At 47.3% G+C, this 13,657-nt stretch overlaps 1 protein-coding gene across 1 annotated transcript; it reads right to left on the reverse strand.

The window, feature by feature from the left end:
* Positions 1-1,301: 1,301 nt before the first annotated feature.
* Positions 1,302-8,771, reverse strand: LYSMD4 (LysM domain containing 4). Its single transcript, XM_046010209.1, has 3 exons — positions 8,668-8,771; positions 6,898-7,187; positions 1,302-4,435 (listed from the first exon to the last, which is right to left on the reverse strand). Exons 2-3 carry the CDS (start codon positions 7,177-7,179, stop codon positions 3,824-3,826), a joined length of 894 nt encoding a protein of 297 aa, XP_045866165.1. The 5' UTR covers positions 7,180-7,187; positions 8,668-8,771; the 3' UTR covers positions 1,302-3,823.
* Between the last annotated feature and the right edge of the window lie 4,886 nt (positions 8,772-13,657).

Raw genomic sequence — 13,657 nt, forward strand, 5'->3', positions numbered from 1 at the left:
TGCAAAGAAGACATCCAGATGGCCAACAGACACATGAAAAAGTGCTCCACATCACTCGGCATCAGGGAAATACGATCTCGGGGTCCTGGGATCGAGTCCCGCGTTGGGCTCTCTGCTCGGCAGGGAGCCTGCTTCCCTCTCACTCTCTCTGCCTGCCTCTCTGCCTACTTGTGATCTCTCTCTGTCAAATAAATAAATAAAATCTTTAAAAAAAAAAACAAAACAAAACAAAACAAAAAAAAAACCACAATGAGATCTCACCTCACACCAATCAAAATAGCTAAAATTAACAAGTCAGGAAATGACAGATGCTGGCGAGGATGCAGAGAAAGGGGAACCCTCCTACACTGTTGGTGGGAATGCAAGCTGGTGCAACCACTCTGGAAAACAGCATGGAGGTTCCTCAAAAAGTTGAAAATAGAACTACCCTATGACCCAGCAACTGCACTACTGGGTATTTACCCTAAAGATACAAACGTTAGGGGCGCCTGGGTGGCTCAGTGGGTTAAAGCCTCTGCCTTCGGCTCAGGTCATGATCCCAGGGTCCTGGGATCGAGCCCCATATTGGGCTCTCTGCTCCGCGGGGAGCCTGTTTCCTCCTCTCTCTCTGCCTGCCTCTCTGCCTACTTGTGATTTCTGTCAAATAAATAAAATATTTAAAAAAAAGATACAAACGTAGTGATCTGAAGGGGCACATGCACCCGAATGTTTATAGCAGCAATGTCTACAATAGCCAAACTATGGAAAGAAACTAAATGTCCATCAACAGATGAATGGATAAAGAAGATGTGGTATATATATACAATGGAATACTATGCAGCCATCAAAAGAAATGAAATCTGGCCATTTGCGACGACATGGATGGAACTAGAGGGTATCATGCTTAGTGAAATAAGTCAATCAGAGAAAGACAACTATCATATGATCTCCCTGATATGAGGAAGTGGAGATGCAATGTGGGGGTTAGGGCGGTAAGAAAAGAATAAATGAAACAAGAGGGATCAGGAGGGAGACAAACCATAAGAGACTCTTAATCTCACAAAACAAACTGAGGATTGCTGGGGGGAAGGGAATCGGGGGGGGGGGGTTATGGACACTGGGGAGGGTATGTGCTATGGTGAGTGCTGTGAAGTGTGTAAACCTGGTGATTCACAGACCTGTACCCCTGGGGATAAAAATACATTATATGTTTATTTTTAAAAAAAGAGTTAACAGCCCAAATACATAAGGAACTCACACAACTGAGCAGTAAAAAGGAAGAAATATAACAATTTTTAAAAATGGCAAAGCACGTGAACAGATATTTTCCCAAAGAAATTATACAAAGGGCCAACAGGTACATGGGAAGGTGCTCAATATCACGAATCATTAGGGAAATGCAAATCAAAACCACAGTGAGATATCCCCTCATGTCTGTTAGAATAGCTATCATCAAAAAGACAAGAGATCACAAACACTGGTAGGGATGTAGAGAAAAAAGAACCTTTACCATTCTTCTTCAACCCCAGGAAGACTTCATTATTAACAGAGGCAGTTTAAAGAACTACCTTCCCGAGGAAGGACTGTGGCATGGCCTTGACTGGGCAGTCCTGCTCCGGGTGACCCTGGACTTCGGCTTAGTCTCTGCAGCCTTGTCACTCCAGGGTAAAATGGGAGCATCATTTTCCTGATGACACAGATTCCCCAGATGTCCACAGTGTTGGGCACTACAGTTCATAAAGACTGAACATTTCCTATCAAATCTAATTACTTCTTTAAAACATTAACTCCCAAGACACTATAAATGTAGTAAAATGTGTAGAAAACAAGCTTCATGGTATCTCCTGTGTGTACTAAACAACACCACTTTAAAGCACGTTGTACAGACAAATCAGTGAGACCCTGTTGGTTTACCACTTCTCTTCTTCACCTGTTCGACCTTGAGCACAAGCCCTGGGGGGACACCCCTGGACATGGGCACCTCCATGTTCTCCAACATTGTCACACATCTTTTAATTCTGAATTACCACCCCCAATGAAAAAAAAATCCTCAATTTTTCTTCACAGAAGAAATTATTTTATTGCGTTTTTTTAAAAGTAAGAGATACATGTATTTATTCTTTGCCTGGCAAAAGCCATTTTCCCGTGGGTCTCTAGGCTCTGCCTGGTGAAGTTAATGATGATATGTTAGAGGAACCTGCAGCCTCCAGGGGCACAGTGAGCACACACTTCTGGCTGGAAAAACATTCACATGATCAAAGCAGTTCCTGTAGCAAAGGTCCACAAGTTCATTTTATCCTGAAGACCATTTTGGTTTTGAAGAAAGGATTTACTTCTGAAGATACTTTAAGTTTACTAATTGAACCCAGGGCAAATCGTTCCCCACATAGCTGAGAGGAGAAAAATGAGAAGCCCATTTCAAACACTCTACCACCACACTCCCTTCCTCTTACATGTGGAAATCTTCTCAATTCATCTCTAGGCCTGATGTGTCCAGGGACATAAACCACCTCCAAGCTCAACATTTGTAAAGTCTTCCTTCCTGACGGCAGGCTCCTCCGAGCCACGTAAGCCCATTTCCACTCTTCCACGGGACCAGATGGGCTCCAGTCAAACAGGCCTTCACCCTCACCTCATGTACCCCTGCTCCACCTGCAAGGCCTGAGGCTGACCCAGGCCTCCCTTGAGGCTCCAGCATGCTACAGCAAACACCTGCTGTGTAGATGGGGAAACCTTGGGTTGATGGGAGCTTGTGGTTTGGTCTTTTAACATTATGAGCTGCACTATATAAAGTGTATTTAGCCAAAGAACAACACTGAGCCCGATTCTGGGGCAATGGCTCTAGACTTCCCAAGATCAGAGTCAGGGAAGCAGCAGGAAGCACGCCTATTCTTCTGTACCTCCCTTCCAGGCACCTCCACGGGCTGCTGCTCTCAGCAACGCTGGACTGGTGACTGTTCGGCCTTCGATGGGTCACATGTTGAGACCTTGGCGAAAGACACTCATCTTTCTCTCTGCACCTACTCAGCTCCAGACACTGGGCAGCTCATGCTTGGGAATTCTTCCCAAGAATGCTAACTTGGGTAATGTGGTTAGCCACCACAGCAGTGGGGATGCACCTCAGGGGAAATGGAGCATAAGCCTCCAAATGATCTAGCCAGGAAGTGCTGGCCATACCATGCAGCAGCTTAAAGCAGGCCTGTGTACCCCAAAGTAGTTCTAGAAGTACAAGGTACACACCTGCCATTTACTCAGTATTAGAGCAATTCGGATTCAGGACTTTTTTGATCCTAGAAGTAACGCTGCCTCAAAAAGGCGAACTGGTGGGACAAATATGAAATAGGGCTTATTATAATTCCATCTGTCATACTCCAAAACAGGGTGATGTTCACCGCTGCTGGACAGCACCTTTGCCGGAGACAAAGAACACCACGTGTCACGGCAGAGGACACTGCAAACAGCAAAGTGACCAAAGCTGACCCCAGAGGCTCCCACAGTGAAGGTCCAATGCTGGTCCTCAACTTCCAAACACTTCTAACTTGGGGGCCCACGCAGTGCCAGTCCATTATATACCTTCAAGAAAGGGGATGTGTCACATGCAAATGTCTCTTGCTGTACCTCCTGGACGTAGGGGGTTGGGGGGTGCATATTTTGGCTCCCACAGCTTTGGATTAGGTCAGCCTATTCCCCAGGGTCAAATGTTCTGGAGAATACAACAGCAGCTTCTCAGACATGTCCACAGGTCATAGAAAAGGAAAGGCAGCACCTAGGATATGGCCGATGTCAGGTGATCCACATTAAGAGGCTGATGCTAACACTGGGCCTGATTCTTTAGAAACAAGAGCTAGTTCCCTGCCCGGGTGGTTGGACTGAACTGGCTGTCTGCAGAGGGGACAGTTGCCACTGGAACTGCTAATCTGGGGGCTTGCCCTGGAACTGCACTCATGCTCATCGAGCCATTGGGGACAGCAGTTGTGTTCAAGCTACTGGGGATCTCGCCAGTAGCTCGTATTTTAAAGTAGACCAAGTAAAACACTGGTAAAACAATCCCAATTAGAAGCATGATAAAAACGGCATTCCACCACTGAATTCCACAGTCGGCACCGTTCGTGGGGGTCTTTGGAGAAGTCGGGAGCAGCGGCTGATTGGAGGTCTCTACAGAGTAACTTTCATTTAAAAAGATTTCTGACTGCGCCACGCGCTCAATATTCTGGTCAATGCCCTTAAAGAAATCCGTCAGTGGGCTGGAGAGGGCACCGGCGCCTACTGCTGCTCTGTCTGGGTCTGGCTGCTCCTCGAAGGTCACTCTGGTCTCTGAGGATGGGCTCAGGAGGGGTCTGAGTTCTTTGTGGGTCTCTGTAAGGATCCCATGATTTTTCACTGGAATCTTAATAGATTTCAAAGCATATAAGTCTTGTTCTCTGATGAAGTTGTTGACTTTCTTGATATCTGCAACCTAGGAAAGCCACGAAGACAAACAGCACAAAATATGTAAACTCCTTAGAATGAATATCCAAAAAATAGCTCTTTCTGGAAGCGGATCCAAGCCCACCCCGCTTATGAATCTGATGAATATTGGAAAACCGCACCTAGGCACAAAATTAGTTTAGGCTGAATAAAACTGTTTTTTGGCTTTAACTCAGCCTAAATGTATAGCTTAATCATCACATTTCCATGCAGATTTACAGGTTTGAAAAACATAAGATCAGTTTTGGAAGAGTCTCTTGCTAATTCAAAGTGTGACCGCAACAAAATGTCTTTAGGTGAAACCCAACCATGGTAACTTCAAAAGCTTATAGCCCTTTCTACTTCTTCTAACTTTTGAGGCAACAGTGCCCCCGTCTGGCTGACTTCCCTCCCACATCAGGACCCGATTCAGTAGCTGATTATATTAGGGATCCCCAAACACAAAGCCACAGCCAGCTCCACACTCAGAACCTATTTTAACTGTAATAATACTTAAAGAGGTATGTCCTCATGATTCTACATGATTTCTTGCCCAGAAGTGCTGTATGGCATATAAACTTATTTTCTAAATAAAGGGACCTAGGGGTAACACACTTTGAAGATTTCACTACACTTATGATAACTAGAAACATATAGAAAATCATGAATCAAGCTGGAAAGTATGGACTGAAATCTGTGCAATTTTAGGACTGGAAGAGAAAGGAACAGCACTATGAGTTTTACAAAGTTCGTGACAAACTCCTTCCACAGTCGAATCTTAAGGGAGGGGTGGTGCAGACCGTTAAGTCAAAGAGAAACCCTCCCTCAAGCTAATGTTTGGAACATACCTGAAAGCATTAGAGGTGGACCTTAAGATTTGACTCATAAGCCCACTAACTAGAGGGTAAATACAGCCACAGACCTTTAGCTAACACCTAATTCAAATCAATCATCTATTATTTCACTTATTGAGCAACTGTTTTTATCTAATTGAATTGAGGTGGCAGACATTTTTAATCGATCACACCTGGAAACTAAACCATAAGGTGCTTGAGACCTGTTTGTCTTTGCCCTTAGTAAATTAACACCAATTATATTTAAATTGAAAAATTGATTGCTTATTGGAAGCATTATATATATCGTCTTCACAGATTTATTAGACATCAGTATTCCAAGAAGCCCACTGCATCCACTCAGCGTGGGGCTGGATTCATTTTCAGCCCATGTTCTATAAACCACACAGTATGACTACAGAAAAATTTCAGTACAACTGAAACCACAGTATGTCCCTAGAGACCAGCCTGTTTATGTCTTCTGGGAAATACAACATCCTATACAATGTGTTTAACCATTTGAACCTTGTTAGATAAATGACAAGAAACTAAGGAGGAAAAGGTTTCAAAATATATTGGTTAGATAGCCTTAGGGGAGGCCACAGAAAGTTGTAACACAGTGTCATTAGCAAAATGAAATAAATCGTTTCAATCTAGGAGAAAATGCAGCAATTCTATAAATACTTTCCTACTTACTTTGCCATGTTAATCACTCTGAATGCTAAAAACATAATTAAAGAGAGAAACAGGGTTATATAGATACACAGCGTACAAAGGCTAGATCATGCAGTTCTAAGAGAGAACATAAAACTTGACCAAATAAGCTACAACCAATAAGAAGGGTCAGAAAAAGAGAAGCAGCCAAAAAAGCAAGCCTACCAAACAAATCTTGGATAAATTCTGCTGGCATCTTTGGCCCTAGTAGGTCTTAAACAAAATGTGCTTGGAAAAAAAAAAAAAAAGTTGGGGGCGGTGGAGGGGGACGCCTGGGTGGCTCGGTTACCTGAGCATCTGACCTTTTTTTTTTTTTTTTTTTTAAGATTTTATTTATTTGAGAGAAAGAGAGAAAGCACAAGCCAGAGGGAAGGGTAGAAGGAGAGGAAGAAGCAGAAGAAGCAGATCCCCGCTGGGACTCAATCCCAGGACTCCGGGATCATGACCTGCGCTGAAGGCAGGGCCCTAACGGACTGAGCCACCCAGGTGCCCCTAAGCATCGGGCTCCTGATCTCAGCCCAGGTCTTGATCTCAGGATTTTGAGTTCAAGCCCCCCATTGGTCTCCACACTGGGTGTGGAGTCTACTTAAAAAGAATAAAAAATTAAAAAAAAAAAAGTTTCCGAAATTCAGTTTGGAGGGACAGGGAGAGAAGTACTTTGCAGAGAGGGAACTGCTCCAACATGTGAGATTCCTAACCCTCACTTTTCATGATCCCAAGGTTCAGAATTGAAAGTACCTCCCACCTGCCTACCATCTCTGGCTAGATTGGAGAGTCCCTTCGGGCTACAAGAGGCCTCTCCAAACCACCTCTGGGGGGTCAGGAAGGGGCAGCGAGGGCCTCCACCCTTCAGTGCATTGCTCTGTTCCTCTAAGTACACAGGAGCCGAGGGACAGGTGGCACCTTCACCTGCCAGGTTTCTTACTTTGCAGCCATACTGAAGAGCGAGCTTGTTGAGGCTGTCCTCCTGGGCCAGCTCCCGCTGCAGCAGCACCACGTCCCCTGCTCCCGGCTGGTGAGGGTGGTGGGCACCCTTCTTCTGGCGCTCCTTGCCCCGGGGCCGCAGAGCCACACGGTGGGACTCTTCCTCAGAGGAGTCCCCCGAGTCCCCACCACCGTTCTCAAACATGTAAACGTGGCTGGCTGGAGTCCTACAGACAATGGCTGGGCCTTGGAAGGTCTTGGTTAACACCTCCTTCTGCCTCATTTTCTTAACTGAAAACCAAACCCCATGGTTAATTCCACATAAGGCACATTCATTCCTCTGCGGCTACATTAAAGAGAAGTGTCTTGTTAGAGATTACGCTCTTCCCTGATCATTGCGGAGACACCATCAGTACAAAAAACAATGTGTTGGGGCGCCTGGGTGGCTCAGTGGGTTAAAGCCTCTGCTTTCGGCTCAGGTCATGATCCCAGGGTTCTGGGATCGAGCCCCGCATCGGGCTCTCTGCTCCACGGAGAGCCTGCTTCCTCCTCTCTCTCTCTCTCTGCCTGCCTCTCTGCCTACTTGTGATTTCTGTCTGTCAAATAAATAAATAAAAATCTTTAAAAACAAAACAATGTGTTGTATGCTAGCTGAGATGGGGTGAGAGGCAGGTGTGTAAAAATAGCATTTTCCCCCTAATTGCATCCCTTTTGCATAGAAAACGAAAGGATCCCTCCCTTCCTCCTTATTCCTCATCCATCCATAGGTGGTGTCCCCCCCAAACCCACACAGATTAAGAAACTTCTCTTTCTGGTCTCAGGGGTAAAGACGCTGCTGGGATCCCTGCAATGAGAGGGAAGGGCTGTTCCAGCTTCCTTGCTCTGAGGATCTTAACTCGGAACTTTCGTACAGAACAATTCTGGGTCACTACTTTACACACGCCACAGTCCCCTCACCAAGAAGGTCAAGACTAAGGGCACTTGCTTATGAGAACTATGAGAATAAAAAGACTTTGATTTCCAGTACCGAAGGCTTGAATTACGTTGTATGTGGGCCAAGATGGGCAGAAAATTCCTGTGGAACTACGAAATTCGTCCAGTTTCTCACAGGTGCCCTTGCCTTCATTACATCCCACGCCTGGTTTTTATTTCCACCGCCAGCCAAGGGCAAAAGCCACACCAACCGCTTTCCCCTCTCGAACGGTCCGAGTGAGGTTCCAGAAACGAGAGCTTAAATGCGGGGAATGACAGCCTCGGAACTGCCGGCGTGGGGCCCTTCGGAGCCCAGGCGTGCGGCGCCTTCGGGGACAGCCAGCCCCCCCTCCCCGCGCGACCGTGCCGCCCACCGCCTCCTGCCCGCACCCTACGGCCCGACGGCCCGGAGGAGGGAGGTGGCGGCTCTCCCCGTTAGAGCTCAGGGCCTGCCAGGGGCCCCGTCGGCTCCAAGGCCTCAGTTTCCCTCTGAGCCCTTTCCGTGCAAGGAGGGCGGTCCCCACACAGGCGCTGACAAAAAGAAAACGGGGCGCGGCCCGCTCCTGGGCTTAGATGGGCGGGACCCCAACATTCCACACAGGCACGACCTCCGACCTCTGCCCTCCACCCCAACCACCTCCGGCCAGCCGCAGACGGTGGCGGTCGCCGCCCCTCCGGAGGCAGGAGGGCGGCTCGTACCCGAGGCAGAAGCGTGGCCCACCCCCCTGAGCCGCGGCGCCGCTGAGGGCCCGCGCGCTCCCCCTTCCAGGACCGCGGCCCCTCCTGCCAGCCCCGGTACCTCAGCGCCCCGGACCCTCCGAGACTCGCCGCCGCCGCCGCGCCTGCTGATTGGGCCCGAAAATCAGCAGGTCTCCAGGGGGCGGGGACAGCGAGGCAGCCAATGATATCAGCGCTGCGCGGGCTCTGGAATGAGCCCGGCTGTGCGGAGGTCAGGGCAGGAAACGCGGCCGGGGGGCGGGGCCGGGGAGGGACTCCAGCTCCCCGATCGCCCCCCCTTCGCCCCGCCCCCCTGCCTGCCACCTCGGCACCAGCTCGTCCCAGCTGCAGTTTTTGCTTTGGCTGTAGGCTTACCACTGATTCCCAGCTTTCTGCGGAACATCAGCTTTCTCACCTGTACAAGAGGCCTTTGGGCCCGCCCTCTGTGTCAATTGTGTAACGAGGGGTCAGATTCCTCGGAGAGTGGGGGCCACCTGCTGAGGCGTCCCGCTGGGACCCAGGGGTCTCCACATCCTGAGCCCTTACCACCGCAGAATGAGTTTGTTCCTCTCCGCACACGAAGACAGAAAAATCCCCCAGTGTAAACCATGGAACCACGATAACACGGACCACAAACAACACAATTTACCAACGTCGATGGCGGGGGACTCCTTAAGCTTAATAATGGTGGGGGAACACTCTAACACACTAAAGTACAAAGATTTAAAATGTCCACGCCAAAAAAAAGCTAAAAAGCAAACCGTAACCAGGGGAAAATAAATGCAACAAACACCACAAAAGATTAAAATCCTTAATTGAGACAAACCTCATCGAATTAATGAGAAAGTCACTAACAGCCCAGTGGGTGGGGCGCATGAGCAATCCACCAAAGCATGCAAATGATTAATGGGGGGGGGGGGTGACATCTCAGTCGTTATCAAATTAAACCACAAAGCAAAAAGATTAAAACAATAAGATCTTTCCCTTTTATGGCTTTCCATCCTACTTAAAATAAAAGTTGAATTCTTTATCTTGGCAGACAAAGGCCAGGGCATTCTCTGCCATTTACTCACTCCTTTTATCCACTCTCCCCTTTTTTCTGGCTTTTAAACACCCAGCTCTCCCACACCTGGCCCTTCACAGGAACATACTCCTCTCAGCTGCTGACATGGCTGGACCTTCTGACCCGCCCGGCCTCAGATAAGTCCCTCTCTCAGGTAAGTCCATATACCTAGATGCTCCCTCCATGCTCTGTCAGGACATTTGTTTCTTCTTCCCACTTCTCATTTGATGGACTTGTTTTATTGCCAGAATCCACCTGGCCCTAATTATCACCTGTTTTGCTCACCACAACCTGTGTCCAATGCAAAGCCTATACTTGGTAAATAGTGGCTTAACAGGCAAGACATCAAATGACCGGACCCAGGGTACAGAGGAAGTGGCAGCATTAAAGTCCAAATCCTAGTATGTCTGACTCCGAAAGCCCATCTGTCAGCCACAGCTGTCCTCCTGGACCAAAGGGCTTGGTCATGGCCTGGTGGATTTGACAAATCTAGGCATCAGAATGTAAGAATGTGGTTAAAAGGGAGAGGAGTCCGATCAGAATCTGCAAAGTTGAATTAATTTTTGATTAATTAGCCACTCTCTGATCTTTCATTCAGCATGTCCAATAAAAAACAAATCCAGATTAAGGAGAGATTTTATTCAAAAAGATTATTGCAGGGGGAGAAAAAGATTTGCCATGAGGAGAACCCTCTGACTATGAGGTCTGCAAGCACCTTAAGAGTTGGGCTCAGGGGCGCCTGGGTGGCTCAGTGGGTTAAGCCTCTGCCTCCAGCTCAGGTCATGATCTTAGGGTCTTGGGATTGAGCCCTGCATTGGGCTCTCTGCTTGGTGGGGAACCTGCTTCCCCCTCTCTCTCTGCTGCTGCTCTGCCTGCTTGTGATCTCTCTCCTCTCTCTGTGTCAAATAAATTAAAAAAAAAAAAAGTTTAAAAAAAAGAAGAGTTGGGCAGAAAGGGCTTTTCTTTATAGAGAGGAGTAAGTAAGGTTAAAAAGAACCGGGGGTGGGGAAGTAGGACAAAAGGGTGGCAGAATTGGATAACAGATACGAGAATGTTCTACGAGGCCAGCCTATTCTCAAGAGGGACTGTATACTGCCTCAGGCTGAGGGTGGACTGAAGTCCATTCAAGGGCCTAGATGAAGAAGAGCGGCTCCATGGAATGTTGGTTAACAAGCATTTTGTTCTGATTGATCAGTGGGGACAAGAGGCTCAGCTAACCATTCATGAGGCACAGAAAGAGAATTTCGAGGGTTTGTGTCTGGCCTTGTCATAGGTAAACAAGGAGGGCATCCCTGAGTCTTATTTAAATCATACGGGGAAGGAAGGGGGGTTCTTTGCAATAAGTCATTTTCCAGAACAGAGTGCATGGGTAGGGATGGGGAGGTCTTTTTTTTTTTTTTCAAAGATTTTATTTATTTGACAGAGAGATCACAAGTAGGCAGAGAGGCAGGCAGAGAGAGAGGCTTTAACCCACTGAGCCATCCAGGTGCCCGGGAATGGGGAGGTCTTAATCTTCAGTGCCCTGGGATGGGAAGGTCTTAACCTTCACCGTTTTCCAGGAGCACAGGGCGTCAGTAAATCTCGACATTGTCAAGTTTCTGTCTACGGGTCTACCTCCGCATGTCAAGCATTGGAGAACAGCGGCAAGCGCTCATGGGGTTTACACTTCTTTGAAGATGAGCCCAGACAAGGACATACACAGAAAGGGCATTACAGATTATGCTAGATTTGGGGAAAATAAAAACTAGGACATTATCTGTTAACAAAAGTTATCCGTGGGGCGCCTGGGTGGCTCAGTGGATTAAAGCCTCTGTCTTCGGCTCAGGTCATGATCCCAGGGTCCTGGGATCAAGCCCCGCATCCGGCTCTCTGCTTTGCAGGGAGCCTGCTTCCCTTCCTCTCTCTCTGCCTGCCTCTCTGCCTACTTGTGATCTCTGTCTGTCAAATAAATAAATAAAAATCTTTTAAAAAATTATCCAAACTTCATAAAGGCAAGGAGATTGGTTGTGTGTTCTTTCAGTGTTATGCTGGAGCTTGGTTAGCAAGCCCATCTAAGGAAAATCTGATTCTCTAAGCAGCAGTTCTCAAAACGTAATCTGGGAGTCCTGGGGAGACCTGACTCCTTTTCATTGGGACTGTTGGGTCAAAATTATCTTCATACCAGTGCCAACATCATTTTCCTTTTCCACTTCATTCTCTCTTGATAGACATAAGTTAGGTAACACAGATTAAGTCTATATAGGGTACAAGGCAACACAATACTCCTGGGAGATAGGTATTATCATAATCCCCAAAGTGCAGCCAGAAAAACTGAATGTAACAGAAATTGCAAGATGTCTACCCAATATCCATTTGAAACTTTCACTTCAGAAAAGAACCCCAATATTATCTGGGGCAGCAATGTGCCAAGCTATACTTCCCAGTCTTCCTTGCAACGGGGTGTATCCCTGTGAATAAGTTCCAGACGATATAAGAGGAAAATGTCGGGGGAACTTAAAAAAATGTTTAAAAGGCAGACATCTGGAAAAGCTCTATAAAATATGTGTGTGTCCTGCTTACCCTCCCTCCTGCTGCGTGGAATGAAGATGTGATGGCTAGAGCACCTGCAACTCCTCTTGGACATGAGGCAGCCTTGGAGGTGGAATCCAAGTGCTAAGGATGGCAAAACAGAAAGATGGAAAGTGTGCAGGGGAGAATTAAATGTCCCCATTGTTTAAGAGGTTGAGATTCCTGTTATTAGCAGCTATTGTAATTCCTAACTTAGATACCTGGGCACAGAGATTAAATTATTTGTCCTCGATGTCATAGCTAGTCAGTATAAAAGGCAGAATCCAACCTCAGATAGACTACAAAAGCCCACAGTCTTATAAAAGCCCCAGAGCAGAGCTCAGCTTTGCTTTCTCCACTGGCCCAACTCAGCTAGGACGCCTGCTAAAACTTGGTGAAGAGTTCCTTCAGAAACATACCCTAGTTTTCTCTCTAGGCCATTGGCTAGGCTGGCTGAGATGCAGTTCCTTGGGCCCAGGTGAGGTCAGAGAGGTGTGGGAGCAACATGACTCATCGTCTGAAGTATGCCAGGGTCAACATCCGCCAAGGACAGGCCCATCACTTCAGCGCCGAGAAAGCTGCCATCAATCCTCCACAAGCCGACAGGCCTCCTCAGATGCTCCTCCGACTCCCGCCAAACCTAGAGCACCCTTGCCCCTGTGTCAGCCTGCTATGAACTTGAATTGTGTCCCCACTAAATTCATAGGTTGAAATCCTAACCCCTAATGTGACAGAGGGCCTGTAAGGAGGTGATTAAGGTTAAGTGAGGTCATCAGGGTGCGGCCCTGGTCCAGTAGAATTCGTGTCCTTATAAGAAGTAGAAGAAGTGACAGCAGAGGGCTTGCTTTCACTCTCTCCCTTTCCCTGCTCAGCCTCAGAGGAAAGACCATGTGACGATGCCGTGAGAAGGTGGCCATCTGGAAGTCTTCTGGGCCGTGGTCGCCTCCTGTATGGTGCTGTTCCCTATACCTGAGATGGCCCTACATCCCTTCTGCCTGGAACATTTTCAGTCTATGTCTGTTGTCTTGGCACACTATTATGAACATGCCTTCCCTTTCCACAGTTTGGACACATCCTCTCCCTCTCTGCGGCAGTTTGCAAGGCAAAGGCTCCCTGCCCACACCTTGGCAAATGCTGCTAGTTGATCACAGAGGCCAAGACAGTTGTTAGACCTCTGTGTGGAGTTACCCAAGGCAGCTTTAGTTGTTCATGGGAGTGTGGTAGGGGGAAAAAAAAAGTTTAAAAAATATATTGCATTTAGCAATCATTAAGAAGTTAAAGGGCATAGAACAAACTGGGTAAAAATTTTGCTATCTTTGATATGTTAATATCCTTAATATATAAAAGGCTTCAGACCTCAATAAGAAAAGAGAAAGAGAGAGAGAGGGAAAAAAAAAAAGAAACCCAAACACTCCATAGGAACATTGGCTGAGGGGTGCCTGGGTGACTCAGTGGGTTAAGC

Source organism: Meles meles, chromosome 6 (assembly GCF_922984935.1).
Source record: "Meles meles chromosome 6, mMelMel3.1 paternal haplotype, whole genome shotgun sequence".
Lineage (NCBI taxonomy): Eukaryota > Metazoa > Chordata > Mammalia > Carnivora > Mustelidae > Meles > Meles meles.